Source organism: Gymnoscopelus microlampas (genome assembly GCF_963454915.1).
Source record: "Gymnoscopelus microlampas genome assembly, chromosome: 3".
In the NCBI taxonomy this organism is placed as follows: domain Eukaryota; kingdom Metazoa; phylum Chordata; class Actinopteri; order Myctophiformes; family Myctophidae; genus Gymnoscopelus; species Gymnoscopelus microlampas.
In genome coordinates this window covers 8437194-8452829 of record NC_139940.1, presented here as the reverse complement: position 1 = coordinate 8452829, position 15636 = coordinate 8437194, and the positions used below count along the sequence as shown (strand labels likewise).

The 15636-nt window shown below is 40.2% G+C and overlaps 1 protein-coding gene across 3 annotated transcripts in view; it reads right to left on the bottom strand.

Annotated features, from left to right (window-relative positions):
- LOC311039254 (focal adhesion kinase 1-like) overlaps positions 1-15636 on the bottom strand; it is a 129629-nt gene that overhangs the window by 112300 nt on the left and 1693 nt on the right. For 2 of the 3 annotated variants that reach the window (XM_084048987.1, XM_084048984.1), the window contains exon 1: positions 9702-9827. The exons of the other annotated variant lie outside the window; for it this stretch is intronic. In XM_084048987.1, coding sequence (XP_083905113.1) covers positions 9702-9738 — 37 coding nt within the window. In that variant the 5' untranslated portion in view covers positions 9739-9827. Of the gene's footprint in view, positions 1-9701; positions 9828-15636 lie in introns of those variants that run through there. 3 annotated transcript variants of the gene reach the window in all.

Sequence of the window (15636 nt, the reverse complement as noted above, 5' to 3'; positions counted from 1 at the left end):
AAAAGTGTCACACAGCACTTTTCTGCAGCCAAACCATTTGCTGCTCGACTAGTCTCTCTAGCCAGACTATTTCTTACTTACACAATCTTCGAATGCTACAGGGTCCGACTTTAACGGTTGCCCGATTGCCAGGAGGCAAGTAGGGGGGAAAAAACGGCGGGCAAATGAGACCTGTCTAGGCCTGCCGGTCAGGCAAGTACAAATTGAGCACAAAGTTTAGATTTTGTACTAAATTTATCCTATTTGTTTGCAGACTGCCACTGACTGCCTTTTCTGAACCTCTCTGCCTGAGCAGGGCTCTAGACTGCGACCAAAATGATTGAGATGCGTTCCCGCATTGAATGGGTCAAGGTCACCATCTCCAGAGTCACACCCCCTACTGGCCTGCATGGGGTTCAAATCCCACCAGACTCTTCTCCCGTTTCCCTCTGAGCCTTCCTGCTCTCCCTGTCAATAAACACAGGATGAGAAGAACCCAGTGGGCCACACAGCCCTCTAACAGAAATCCATATTCTATAAGCAGTGGTTCTCAACCTGTGGGTCGGGACCGCCAGGCGGGGTCCCAATATGATTTTAGGGGGTCACCAGATGATTTGGTTGACGTGCAACATTGTTTTCTCACGCAACAGTAAACAAACTAACACAGGGGTCTTCAAGCAGGGGGTCCGGGACCCCTAGGGGGTCCTCAGAGTCACTACAGGGGGTCCGCCAAATCTTTGTGTGATATGATTATTTGTTTTTCCTTAACCACCTGAACCCTAGCATCCATTTTCTTTAGCCAAAAATAGCAGATCTACAAGCTCACAACGCCTCGCGCTGCGAGGCGTTGTGAGCTTGTAGATCTGCAATTTTTTTGCAGATCTGCTATTTTAAGAGGGGAAAAAAAGAGCAGACCAAGTACAGAGTGAAAGTTTACTAAGTATTGACGGTTTAAGTCGTTAAATGTCTGCAACACAATTTGATGTAATATATAGTGGGGGTCCCTGCTTCATCTCTCTCTCAGCTAGGGGGTCCTTGGCCTGAAAAGGTTGAAGACCCCTGAACTAACATACAGTCACAGTATACAGTAAGTGTATTTCTAAAGTAACAAGTAAAAATATGTTTTAATACCTCTGACATGAATTTGTCATTGTGTCAAAAGTAATCAACAAACTATACTTAAAAAATGGTCAAACATTGGCCAAATTGTTAAATATTACCAAAGAAAAGCGGCAAACATTGTATGAAAATAGCTGATCTACAAGCTCACAACGCCAAGCTCACACCGCCTCGGCGTTGTGAGCTTGTAGATCAGCTATTTTCATACAATGTTTATCTGCGGGAACCGAGTCAAACTAAATGTAAGTGCTATGCTTGTCAGAGTGTGGGGGGGGGGGGTCTCCCGGGGGGGGGGGTCTCCCCAGTTCACATAATGATTATTTTTGGCGGTCACAGCCTGAAAAAGGTTGAGAACCAGTGTTTTACTTCTATAGGGCATCGCAGTTCCCGCCCACTTCCTGGTTCCACTTCAAAATACTCAATGCATTTTTCCCATTGACATTTCCAAAAATATTGATATCAATTATTTTAAGCCTAGAATCAAGCCATCCAGGATCCTGGTGAATCATGACCATTAAACATTTTTTTCTGTGATTTTTAAAATGTCATATTTAATTATACGATCTACTATATTTAATAAATACCCTTTGTTTTGCCGTTTTCAAAAAAGTTTTTTCACAGAATCAGACGTTTTATGGTCATGATTCACCAGGACCCTGGATGGCTTGATTCTAGGCTTAAAATAATTGATATCAATATTTTTGGAAATGTCAATGGGAAAAATGCATTGAGTATTTTGTAGTGGAACCCGGAAGTGGCCGCAACTGCGATGCCCTAAAGAGACACAATTGCCCTGTCAGTGAAGAATACTAAGATATCTGGTTGGATTGTTTTGCTAATATCAATAATGCTGCATTTTAGTTCGGGGAAGCGATGGCTCAGGAGGTGGAGCGGTCGATTGGGAATCGGACGGTTCCCGGTTTCAGAACGAGGGGCTGACGACACAAAACACACACACACACACACACACACACACACACGCGCGCGCGCACACGCACACGCACACACACACGCACACGCACACGCACACAGTGGTGGAAAAAGTACTCAAATTCTTTACTTTACGTAAAAGCACCAATACTGCAATATGAAAATACTCTGTTACAAGTAAAAGTGCAGAATTCAAAATGTACTTGAGTAAAAGTACAGAAGTATTGGCAATTTGGCATCAAAATGTACTTAAAGTACCAAAAGTAAAAGTACTAAAATGTTTGAAAATAGCCTATAGGTATAAAATAGGGCTAAAGTGGTTAATGTATGTTCTATAACATCATAATTTACATCTGCAAAGTAACTAGTAACTAAAGTTTTCAAATAATTGCAGCAGTAAAAGTACAATATATTTGAGATGTAGTGGAGTAGAAGTAAAAGTATTGGAAATTGGATATACTCAAGTAAAGTACAAATATCTCAAAATTGTACTTAAGTACAGTACTTAAGTAAATATATGTAGTTACTTTACACCACTGCACACACACACACACACACACACACACACACACACACACACACACACACACACACACACACACACACACACACACACACACACACACACACACACACACACACACACACACACACACACACACACACACACACACACACACACACACACACACACACACAAAAGCGCAAAAAAATGATGTACGGTTTCACAACTGCATATTTAGTTTGATGCTTTACTTGTGTCAGCAGGAATATTCTGGCTATAAGCCTATCTCTCCACCAGAAGTGAGCCAAACTAATACTCATAAACTTTTTTTTTAAACAGCCTCTTTCACACACAAAATGCAGCGCTAAAGTGTTTTACAAGCAGCAGAAGGACAGATAAGAAATGCAGAGAAAACACACTGCACAGAAATGATATTACAAATCTATAACAGAATTTGAGAGTTTGAAGCAAAACACATCCTTTCTCGGACTATAGGGTTGTCGTCTGAAAGAGTCTGACGTGAACAGACACATTTTTTTCCTTGAACGCCCCTCACTTCTCCCGCCTTTGAACCATTTTAACCCATTAAGACCAGGAACGCATACATAGATTTTTAGCTAGCCTTAGCCTATAACCACTATTTTATACTTTGAGCTATAAAAAAAATAGCAGATATACAAGCTCATAGAGTGTCACAGAGTGTCACAGAGTGTCTGCTATTTTTGAAAAATCTTAAACATTTTGTGCAAATCTTTGAATACATTTATTTATTTATTTTACATTTTTTAACTCAAACCTTTGCTTCTGGAGGTTCCCGGAACTAAATATTTTTACAAACGTCCGCTTTAAAAAATATATTGCTCATAGCACGGCACTCGGTGCCGCGCTATGAGCTTGTATATCTGCTATTTTTTTGAATAGCCAAAAGAAATCTAAAATGACACAGATACTTTCCCGGTCTAAATGGGTTAAAGTAAACCATTCTCCATGTCATAGAATGTTTTCATCTTTTGTTATTTGTGTTATTGTATATCAGCAACATTTTATGTAGTTTTAACACTCCATGTTTTAAGCACCTGTTATTGTCTGGTATATTTTATGCTGTTTTTTTTTTTGTACATACTGTACAGCACTTTAGTCAACTATGGTGTATTATACATACAATTCTCTCTCTCTCCCTCCATGGCCTCTGGCTACAATAAACCATAAAGGCTCTGCTACAGTAGACAGTAAACTAGTGACGCCAAGACAACTACCAACTATGTATCTATCGACAGTCTTCCTCCCTAAAACAGCGGTTTTCACACCAAATGGGCAAATCTCATACGCCTGTAGCCACAAAAAAGCTATAGATATGGTATTTGCTCCATTTTTGTGAAAGAATTTAATGTAAATACATAAATGCAATGTATATTCTTTTGCCTATAAGGCCGAAAACAGGGACACCAGGTTGAAAGTGGTTAAAATTGAAAAAAAAAGTTTAATAGAGATATAGAAATAGCCTCTGTATTGGGGAGTAAGTGCACAGAAAGTACCGATATAGTAGTAGATTGAAAATGCTGCACTTTTTGGATAGCTGTATAATGTCTGGTTGTCACAAAAGCCAAAAGGCACACCTGGATTTGTGTCATTGCACACCATTTGGTAACCACTGCACGACAGCATGGAGAGGAGAGGACAGGAGAGATGTTTGGGTTGGATTTGTTTTTATAATTAACTATCCTCTGTTCCGAATGATTATTCAAATATTTTGTGTGTTCCAATCCAATCCAAAGTAACTGAGTGAGCAGTAACTGTAGTAAAAGATGTGGCTGTTCGCCACCACCACAGTAAAATGGAATACTATAAACGCTGTCATACAGTGCATAATTATCACAGTCACTGACTGAAATCACTTGCAATTTCATTTATTTGACAATGATCATTTGGTTGATCATTTTGTTTTGTTAAAACAGATTCATTTGGTTGTTAATCCAACTACAGCAGTCGTCCACACCAACTCAATGTCCTGATCTGTGCTCTGGGAGACACACGTGTCCACATATGGTCTCAAGGAGGTGACAGGAGTTTTGGGGACCTGTAGTTTATTGCCGTCTTTGGAAGAATGTGAAACTGCTTTAACCATTTAAGCCCCGTTTCAAAACTAGAGAAAACCGCCAATCTGAAAGTTCACGCAATGCGTTTTGACATTATTGGAATTGTTTTGAACATTTCTGCCTATGATGACATGCCCGAATTAGGAAAAGTGGCAAATGAACTTGACATTTTAACTTGAAATTTTAACTTTCTCACACTTTTTTTGGTATAAATATCTGGGTTATGTAACAGGGCTGCTTCCTACAAAACAACCTGGCTTTAAACAAGATGTTATACAACAAAATGAACGACTGTTGAAGATTGCATCATCTCATGCATGTCTTGGCAATTCAGGGGAGTAAGGAACAACAAACAAGCCCTATGCTATGTATACTGCAAAAATAGCTGATCTGCAAGCTCACAAGGCGTCACAATGTGGAGGAGATGTGGGGAACACCCATGTCAAGTCTCCAAGTCCAGGGTTTTCCAACTATTTCATGTCACAGACCCCCAAAACTGACTTTCATTGGGCCACAGACCTATTTTCAAAAAGCCTAGGTATAAAATAGGGCTAAAGTGGTTAATGTATGTTTTATAATATGATCATTTATATCTGCAAAGTAACTAGTAACTAAAGTTGTCAAAGTGTAAATGTACACATTTACCCAAAGAGTAACACAATATAAACACTAGAAACGAGTCAAACAACCAAAAGACTACATTTCCCGTGAACACGGCTGCTGTAGGAACAGAAGTAATAGTTCTTAAGACTTTTAAGGCAGGATTAATTCAATTTTCGCCAGAAACAGGCTGTATCAAATATTAATGAATATCATAAACGATGCAGAGCCACCCCCCTGACAAAAAACGATGATGTCACTGGTAGACGGCTTTCTGGACTGTTCACAGTCCACCTATGAGACACAGACCAAGTAGGAAAAAATGGTAGCATTTTATCATGAGTATTAGTGAGGACCTATCATATGAAGATAGGTTGAAAATCGGTTAAGTCGTCCTTTAAGCCAGTGGTTTTCAAAAAGGGGGGGGGGGGGGGCAATTAAGGAGAGATGAAAATGAAATAAATAAAAGTAATATTATATACAAAATGGTTGAATTTAAATGTAAATGTTGAGCATGTCATTATTGTCCCCCCCCAAAAAAAATCACAAAAGCTAAAATAGCAGATCTCTATGTAGCTTATAGATTGGCTTTTGACTTAGCCTTATGTTACTTTTTTTAATTTGTTTTAAGTCATTTCACAATAGGGAGGAACAGCCAGAGGCTATGGCTATTTGGGGGCCCTGACTTAAACAACAGTTTGAAATGAGGAGCTATACAGCTGTGCCTGTCTATGTACAATATGGATTTTACTATGAGCTGCATTGATTCATCTGCCAAAACAGATCTGATCAGGTATCTGGGGCTCCAGCTGTGGCTCAGCCTCAGATAGCAAAACACCATAAAGAAAGAAACCATAGCCTGAGGCACAGGATGGGTGTCAGAGATAGAGAGAGACAGACACCTTGGAATTCGACAGGGCAGAGTTTGAACGACCGCAACTGGAACACCATGAGAGACAGCGTGGCTTTTTGTCTTCTTAATAACAAGACAGCAGAACCTTCCTCGCACGCCACCATCGCAAGTACAATGTTTTGTTTACACCATTGAAACGATAAACTTCTAAGGGAAGGGGAGAGTGAGGTTAAAACAGAATAGGGGAGACGAGGGTCAAGTCTGATTTATACTCCACAGAATGACGGTGTCATTTGCCTAAAAGAACTGACCTCTCACCGCTTAAACCCTATTATATACTTAGGTGACCGTCTGACCGAGGTCTCAGGCTCTATGCTCCGCCCACTCCTTTTTCCCCTCTTCGCCAAATCTCTTGGCTGAAAATAGCCAATCTACAAGGTCGTATAGAGCGGCTATTTTAACCTAATGTTCGCCACAAGAATAGGCACACTAGGTTTCATGTGGTTAAGCAGTCTACTCTATACCATACCATACCATACCCCTTACACACACACACACACACACACACACACACATATAACACACAAACGTGTACAAACAAAGCCAACAACACATGATTCACCTCGAGTACAGTAGTATCTGAAGTGTAACCTTACGTGTGTATAAACATAACTAATGCTAACAGCTGAAAACGACATACTTTTGGTAGAAAATAAACATTTAAAAACTGATCATTTATTTTCCTACAGTGTTCTGTAGTCAACCCCCGCCCCCCCCCCCCCCCAGACTCATCCTCCAACGCCCTCCACAATCCATTGTCAGATACTGGTTTATGTATTCCTCAGGGGATGACAGGAGTGACACAGGATAGCTGTACCGTGTAGTTATTCAGTTGTTTTTACGCCAAGCTACAGTAAGTATTTTTTTTCCGAATCGGTTTGGAGCGCGGATCAGGGGCCATTTGCACCACCCTCACACTAAGTTCAAACTTAGCCTAATTATAGCTTAAACACATTCAATCCGGGAAAGTATCCCTGTCATTTTAGATTTCTTTGGCTATTCAAAAGTAGCAGATATACAAGCTCATAGCGTGGCACCGAGTGCCGCGCTATGAGCTTGTTGATCTGCTATTTTTTGAAAAATCGTGAAAATGAGTGCACATTTTTGAATATATATTTTAAAAAATATATATAAATAAAATATAAAATATAAAAATATATATATATTTAAAGATGTGCACACATTTTCACATAAAAAAAACAAAACAAAACATTTTTGAATAGCCAAAGAAATCTAAAAATGACACAGATACTTTCCTGGCTAAATGGGTTAAATTGCTTTTTTTTAAAGCCATTTAAGCTATAACTAGGCTTGAGTTTGAACTTAGTGTGAGGTGGTGCAACTGTCCCCTGGTGAACACCAGCTGATGGAGAACTGTTGTATCAACCGTACCTCAGCCAAAAAGAGAATGACAATCATTACTCTGTCTGTTTTCTGTGGTGACACCAGTGTTGATTTTGACGCACAATTTTGATGTAGTTTTAGTCATAGTCTTTTGAATAAAATTCCATTTAGTTTTAGTCATATTTTAGTAATGTGAAATGTTTCACTTTTAGTCTAGTTTTAGTTGACTAAATATCATAAGATTTTAGTCGACTAAATCTACAGTTGATTTAGTCGTCAAAATGTTTTTTTTGGCGGGCCGTGGCGTGATGCCATCAAAACTGGCTGATTTTCACTTAGCTGCATGCCGTAAATAGCAGATCTACAAGCTCACAACACGTCGCGTTGCACCCATCATGACTTGTCTTAGTCCTACAATTTGTTGACGAAATGGTCAGTATATTTAGTCGTAGTAGTTTTAGTCACCATAGCTTAGTTTTTAATTTGTTTTTTATTTTGTTTTCGGCAGTGAAAAAAGGTAGTCAATAGTTTTGTCGACGAAATCAACACTGGGTGACACACACACACACACACACACACAACAATATATATCATATGATCAGACTACAGAGCGAATGCTCATGTTAGATGAAAACATACACACACACACACACACACACACACACACACACACACACACACACACACAATCTCATAGTCTACAGGCAGCAGGGGTCTTCAACAGGGGGTCCGGGACCCCTCGGAGGCCCTCCGAGCTACTACAGGGGGTTCCCCAAATCTTTGTGTGATAGGATTTAGCTTTTTTACATTAACCACTTGAACCCTAGAATTCTTTTTCTGAGGGGAACATCAGCCGAAAATAGCAGATCTGCGAGGCGTTGAGAGCTTGTAGATCGGCGTAGAGGGAAAAAAGAGCAGACTAAGTAAAAAAAAAAAACTTTAATTTGAAACACAATTCTATACAATATAGAGTAGGGTGTCCCTGCTTTATCTCTTTCTCAGCTAGGGGGGTCCTTGGCCTGAAAACGTTGAAGACCCCTGGTCTACTGGTCTCATGGAAGATCAATGCAACTCTGAAAGCATCTCTTCACAGTTAAGTTAAGACTCTGGGTTTGACACCCCTGTCTCTAAAAATACTTCATTATTTATACCCCCGACAGCCCAGGCACCAAAGCATGCCGTTCTGCTGTTTCTCTTTGTTGTTGTTTACCAGCTTTTCAACGCTCTCAAGATAGAAGAAAACATATACAAAAAAATCATCCGGTGCGTGCGTGTGTGTGTGTGTGTGTGTGTGTGTGTGTGTGTGTGTGTGTGTGTGTGTGTGTGTGTGTGTGTGTGTGTGTGTGTGTGTGTGTGTGTGTGTGTGTGTGTGTGTGTGTGTGTGCGTGTGTCTCTCGCCGGATTCATCAGGACACACAGAACATCACAAAACAATGCTGGCCTGGGCGGCCAATTAACTCTCTCCCATAACCTGCTGTCACACGGTAGTAAAATAAACTGACAAATGACAGTAAATGGGAGCTGTTTTTGTTGCCATGGGGATAGCTGGCACTATCCATTAACCACTTAAGCCCTATATCATCTCTGTCGGGTGGAAACCTTGTAGGCCTACAGTATGTCCAAAACTGTTATGTTTCATTGTATCACTTAAAAACTAAAATAGCAAATATAGCAGATCTACAAGCTCACAACGCGTCGCAGCGTGACGCGTTGTGAGCTTGTAGATCGGCTATTTTCAGCATGCAACCAAGTGTAAAATCAGCCATTACGACGCCATGAAGGCACCGCCAACATAGAGTATAGTCGACTAAATCAACTGTAGATTTAGTCGACTATAAATCTTAAGATATTTAGTCGACTAAAACTAGACAAAAACTACAACATTTCAGATGACTAAAAACATGACTAAAAAAACTAAATGGAATTTTATTCAAAAGACCATGACTAAAAAAACTAAATCAAAATTTGCTGTCAAAAAATCAACACCATGCCACTGACTCTCTCCTTCCACATGCATCTGCTTGCATGGCGGTGAGAGCAGTGAATTCCTGTCCTGCCCTCAGCTAGCAGACGGACACCTCCTCCTCACACACAGAGAACACGCTCACTTCAAATCCCACTCACTCACTGCACCGCTGTTTGTAACCCAGTTACCCACAGAGAGACACACACACACACACACACACACACACACACAGACACAGCACCTACGTACCTCCGTTGGTGCAGCCCAGCAGATCCCAGAACTGCATGTTTGGCAGCTCGTTTTGGGCAGAGGATTATTAAACCTCTGTGAGTAAGTACTGTACTACTACGCTTCTCTGCCTATGATCCTTTCCACTTCCTAGTTCCTGGGCTGTCACTGCGATAGAAGAGGGAAAACACCTCTCTACCTCTCTCCTCTCTCCTCTCTCTCTCTCTCTCTCTCTCTCTCTCTCTCTCTCTCTCTCTCTCTCTCTCTCTCTCTCTCTCTCTCTCTCTCTCTCTCTCTCTCTCTCTCTCTCTCTCTCTCTCTCTCTCTCTCTCTCTCTCTCTCTCTCTCTCTCTCTCTCTCTCTCTCTCTCTCTCTCTCTCTCTCTCTCTCTCTCTCTCTCTCTCTCTCTCTCTCTCTCTCTCTCTCACCTGGAGGCCGCGTCCCATTTCAAAACAGCAGCTCCCTTGTCCTCTCTTTAACCCATGCAATCCGGGAACGCATCAGTGGTGTGAAGTAACTAAGTACATTTACTTAAGTACTGTACTTAAGCACAATGTTGAGGTATCTGTACTTTACTTGAGTATTTCCAATATCTCAGAGGCAAATATTGTACTTTTACTCCACTACAATGATTTGAAAACTTTAGTTACTAGTTGCTTTGCAGATATAAATTATTACATTATAAAACATACATTAACCACTTTAGCCCTATTTTATACCTAGGCTATTTGAAAATAGCCGATCTACAAGCTCACAACGCGTTGCGTTGCGACGCGTTGTGAGCTTGTAGATCTGCTATTTTCAAATATTTTAGTACTTTTACTTTTGGTACTTTAAGTACATTTTGATGCCAATACTTTTGTACTTTTACTCAAGTACATTTTTAATTCTGGACTTTCACTTGTAACAGAGTATTTATATATATTGCAGTATTGGTACTTTTACTTAACTAAAGAATTTGAGTACTTTTTCCACCACTGGAAAGCATACTGTGTCATTTAAGATGTTTAAGCTATAACCCTTATTTAATAATTTGGGCTATTCAAAAATAGCAGATATACAATATCATAGCACGGCAGGCCTTGCAGATCTGCTATCTTTTTTGAAAAATCGTGAAAACTGGTGCAAATCTTTGAATGAATATGTTTTCAAAGTCAAATCATGTCAAAGCTTCTGGGGATTCTACAAATGTCTACTAAATCCTAACAGGTTTTTTTTTAAATGCTTATGTCGCTATAATATCAGTCGTTCTCAAACTTTTTTCATGTCAAGGACCCCCAAAATGATATGGACCCCCCCCCCCCCCCCCTATTTTGTTCCAGGGACCCTTTTCCCCCCTCAAAAATAGCAGATCTACAAACTCTTGTAGCTCCACTATTTTTTTTTTATAGCCAAAGAAATCTAAAGTGAGCTAAAAAATGTTTCGAAAATTTGTGAAAACTTAGTGCAAACCTTTGAATATATATATATTTTAAAGAGAACATCTGTAACTCAAATCTTTGCTTCTGGGGGGGGGTCCCTGGAACAAAACATTTTGAGATGGGGGTCGGCGGCCAAATACATATAATTTTGGGGGTCCTTGACATGAAAAGGTTTGAGCACCACTGATACAGAAACATATGTTTTTTTCAGAATACTGTTGGGATTTAGAAGACATTTGTAGAATGGGCTTCAGGTCTTAATGGGTTAACCTTTCAAGAGCTCCCGGTACACACACACACACCCTCTCTCACTGGCCCGGTTATACTGCCCTCCCTCTACTGGTGGAACCAGGACGTCAACATCTGTTGCTGCATGTCGCCTTCACTGCTCCCCTCCGTCCCCCCGTCTCCCCTCAGATCAGTGGACCAGAAGAGGAGGGGAGACAGGGGAAGGGAGGGGAAGCAAGGTTACAGTGGCAGGGACGTGCACAGATAGACTCTAGGTGGTGCTAGAGCACCTGCCCTTTTGAAAAAAAAGTTTTTCTTTTCCCAGTTTACAGCAGGGGTCTTCAACAGGGGGTCCGGGACCCCTAGGGGGTCCTCAGAGTTACTACAGGGGGTCCGCTAAATCTTTATGTGATATGATTTTTCTTTTTACCATAACCACTCGAAACCTAGCATCCCTTTTCTGAGGAGAACTTTAGCCAAAAATAGCCGATCTACAAGCCCACAACGCCTCGCGCTGCGAGGCGTTGTGGGCTTGTAGATCGGCTATTTTTGGCAAAGAGGTATAGGTGTAGAGGGAAAAAAAGAGCAGACCAAGTAAACAAAAAAGTATAATTTACTTGAGCACCTGCCCCTCAAAATGTCTGTGCACGCCACTGTACAGTGGTGCAGTCAGTGAAATGGAACACACTTTGACACGCATTCTTCTTAACACTCGAACACTTTTCACGTTTCTATAATCCCGCCTATTTAATCAGTGGTGGTAGAAGTACTCACATTTCTTACTTAACCCAGTAAGACCTGAAGCCGATTCTATAAATGTCTTCTAAATCCCAACAGTATTCTGAAAAAAAAAATGTGTTTCTATGTCAAACTATCAAACTTTTTCATGTCAAGGACCACCAAAATTATATTTATTTGGCCGCCGACCCCCATCTCAAAACATTTTGTTCCAGGGACCCCCAGAAGCAAAGATTTCAGTTTAAAATGTTCGCTTTAAAACAATATATATTCAAAGATTTGCACACATTTTCAGATTTTTTCAAAAATAGCAGATCTACAAGCTCATAGCGCGGCACTCGGTGCCGTGCTATGAGCTTGTATATCTGCTATTTTTGAATAGCCAAAGTGTAAAATAATGCTTTTTTAGCTCAAATCAAAAAGCGACACAGATGCGTTCCATGTCTTAATGGGTTAAATAAAAGTATCAATGGTGCAATGAAGCAATACTCTGTTGCAAGTGAAAGTCCAGAATTCAAAATGTACTTGGGTAAAAGTACAAAAGGTATTGGCATCAAAATATACTTTTTTTTTTAAAAAGACCCTGCCAAACGAAGATGGGTTTTTGAATTGTTCACAGCCCTCCTATGAGACACAGACCGAGTAGAGAAAGAATTTACCATATTATCATGAGCATCAGTGAGGACCAATTATATCAGCATAGGTTGAAAATGGGTGAAGTCTCTCCTTTAAGTACAGTACTTGAGTACATGTACTTGTACTGTGTTACTTTCCACCACTGCTTTGACACACGTTTTTACACTTTACACTTTCAGGTCTTAATGGGTTAACCTTTCAAGAGCTCCCGGTACACACACACACACCCTCTCTCACTGGCCCGGTTATACTGCCCTCCCTCTACTGGTGGAACCAGGACGTCAACATCTGTTGCTGCATGTCGCCTTCACTGCTCCCCTCCGTCCCCCCGTCTCCCCTCAGATCAGTGGACCAGAAGAGGAGGGGAGACAGGGGAAGGGAGGGGAAGCAAGGTTACAGTGGCAGGGACGTGCACAGATAGACTCTAGGTGGTGCTAGAGCACCTGCCCTTTTGAAAAAAAAGTTTTTCTTTTCCCAGTTTACAGCAGGGGTCTTCAACAGGGGGTCCGGGACCCCTAGGGGGTCCTCAGAGTTACTACAGGGGGTCCGCTAAATCTTTATGTGATATGATTTTTCTTTTTACCATAACCACTCGAAACCTAGCATCCCTTTTCTGAGGAGAACTTTAGCCAAAAATAGCCGATCTACAAGCCCACAACGCCTCGCGCTGCGAGGCGTTGTGGGCTTGTAGATCGGCTATTTTTGGCAAAGAGGTATAGGTGTAGAGGGAAAAAAAGAGCAGACCAAGTAAACAAAAAAGTATAATTTACTTGAGCACCTGCCCCTCAAAATGTCTGTGCACGCCACTGTACAGTGGTGCAGTCAGTGAAATGGAACACACTTTGACACGCATTCTTCTTAACACTCGAACACTTTTCACGTTTCTATAATCCCGCCTATTTAATCAGTGGTGGTAGAAGTACTCACATTTCTTACTTAACCCAGTAAGACCTGAAGCCGATTCTATAAATGTCTTCTAAATCCCAACAGTATTCTGAAAAAAAAAATGTGTTTCTATGTCAAACTATCAAACTTTTTCATGTCAAGGACCACCAAAATTATATTTATTTGGCCGCCGACCCCCATCTCAAAACATTTTGTTCCAGGGACCCCCAGAAGCAAAGATTTCAGTTTAAAATGTTCGCTTTAAAACAATATATATTCAAAGATTTGCACACATTTTCAGATTTTTTCAAAAATAGCAGATCTACAAGCTCATAGCGCGGCACTCGGTGCCGTGCTATGAGCTTGTATATCTGCTATTTTTGAATAGCCAAAGTGTAAAATAATGCTTTTTTAGCTCAAATCAAAAAGCGACACAGATGCGTTCCATGTCTTAATGGGTTAAATAAAAGTATCAATGGTGCAATGAAGCAATACTCTGTTGCAAGTGAAAGTCCAGAATTCAAAATGTACTTGGGTAAAAGTACAAAAGGTATTGGCATCAAAATATACTTTTTTTTTTAAAAAGACCCTGCCAAACGAAGATGGGTTTTTGAATTGTTCACAGCCCTCCTATGAGACACAGACCGAGTAGAGAAAGAATTTACCATATTATCATGAGCATCAGTGAGGACCAATTATATCAGCATAGGTTGAAAATGGGTGAAGTCTCTCCTTTAAGTACAGTACTTGAGTACATGTACTTGTACTGTGTTACTTTCCACCACTGCTTTGACACACGTTTTTACACTTTCACGTTTCTATAATCCCTCCTATGTATTTGGGGGGAACTGGATACTTATTATTTGTGATTTATTTATTTTTAATTAAAGTAGTAAGTGGTATTAAAGGGACTACACCATGAATTTTAACTTTTTCTTCTTTTATGTGTGTTTTTGGTCTCCCCTACCTCTCTTCTACCCCCAAAAAGACCCCAGTTTGAACACTCAGGCTTTCACAGCAAATCTGGGGTTTTCTGTAAATTGGTCTCATAACAGGCCAAACTGATTTGGTCCCTGACGTGACGTACAATCCCTGCCTGCATGCATACAAACTGGTCCAAACTGGCTCAATAGCGCCCTGTGCCAAACAGGACAATGTGGTATTGCAGGTGAAAGTGCTTTATAAGCCAGAGAGGAGTTAGTTGGAATGAGTATATCTGAGGCTTGATTTAGGCTCAAACCTTTTGAAAAACGTTTCAGGGACATAAACAATATGATATTAAATATTATTTATTTTTTCTAAATTCATGGTGTAGTCCCTTTAAATATATTTGTTTAAGCTCTATATTGTGATAGTAATCATTGCTATGGAGTGTTTGTTCAGTAACAGGGGATCTCCCCGTCTCAGTCTCCAGCTCTTTAATAAACAGAAAATATATTTTTCAGGTTTGTTGCCAATTTCACAATTACAATCAGGAGAGAGTGCCTATTCATCAGTTTCAATGTTATAGTGCTCCAGTGTGTGTGTGTGTGTGTGTGTGTGTGTGTGTGTGTGTGTGTGTGTGTGTGTGTGTGTGTGTGTGTGTGTGTGTGTGTGTGTGTGTGTGTGTGTGTGTGTGTGTGTGTGTGTGTGTGTGTCTGTCTGTGTGTGTGTGTGTGTGTGTGTGTGTGTGTGTGTGTGTGTGTGTGTGTGTGTGTGTAATATTAATAATAATAATAATAATATACTATTATTGTTTTTATATCCTTGACTAAATCGATTTGAATGATTAACTGACTTATTGTATTATACTTTGTCATTCAATGGTGTCTGACAAAAATAGCAAAAATAGCAAATCTACAAACTTGTAGATTTACAATTTTTGGTATTTTAGAAAAAAATGTTTTATAGTGAATTAAATAGAGCTGTTATAATCGCAAATTCACAACAGTTAATCGCAATTATTTTGCATAATCTTTTCCATGATGTTGTCCATTTAAGTTATCTGCCCTGTGATTTTTTTTTGTTTACAAAGCAAACAGAAAACTGTTATTTATTAGTTATGAGTT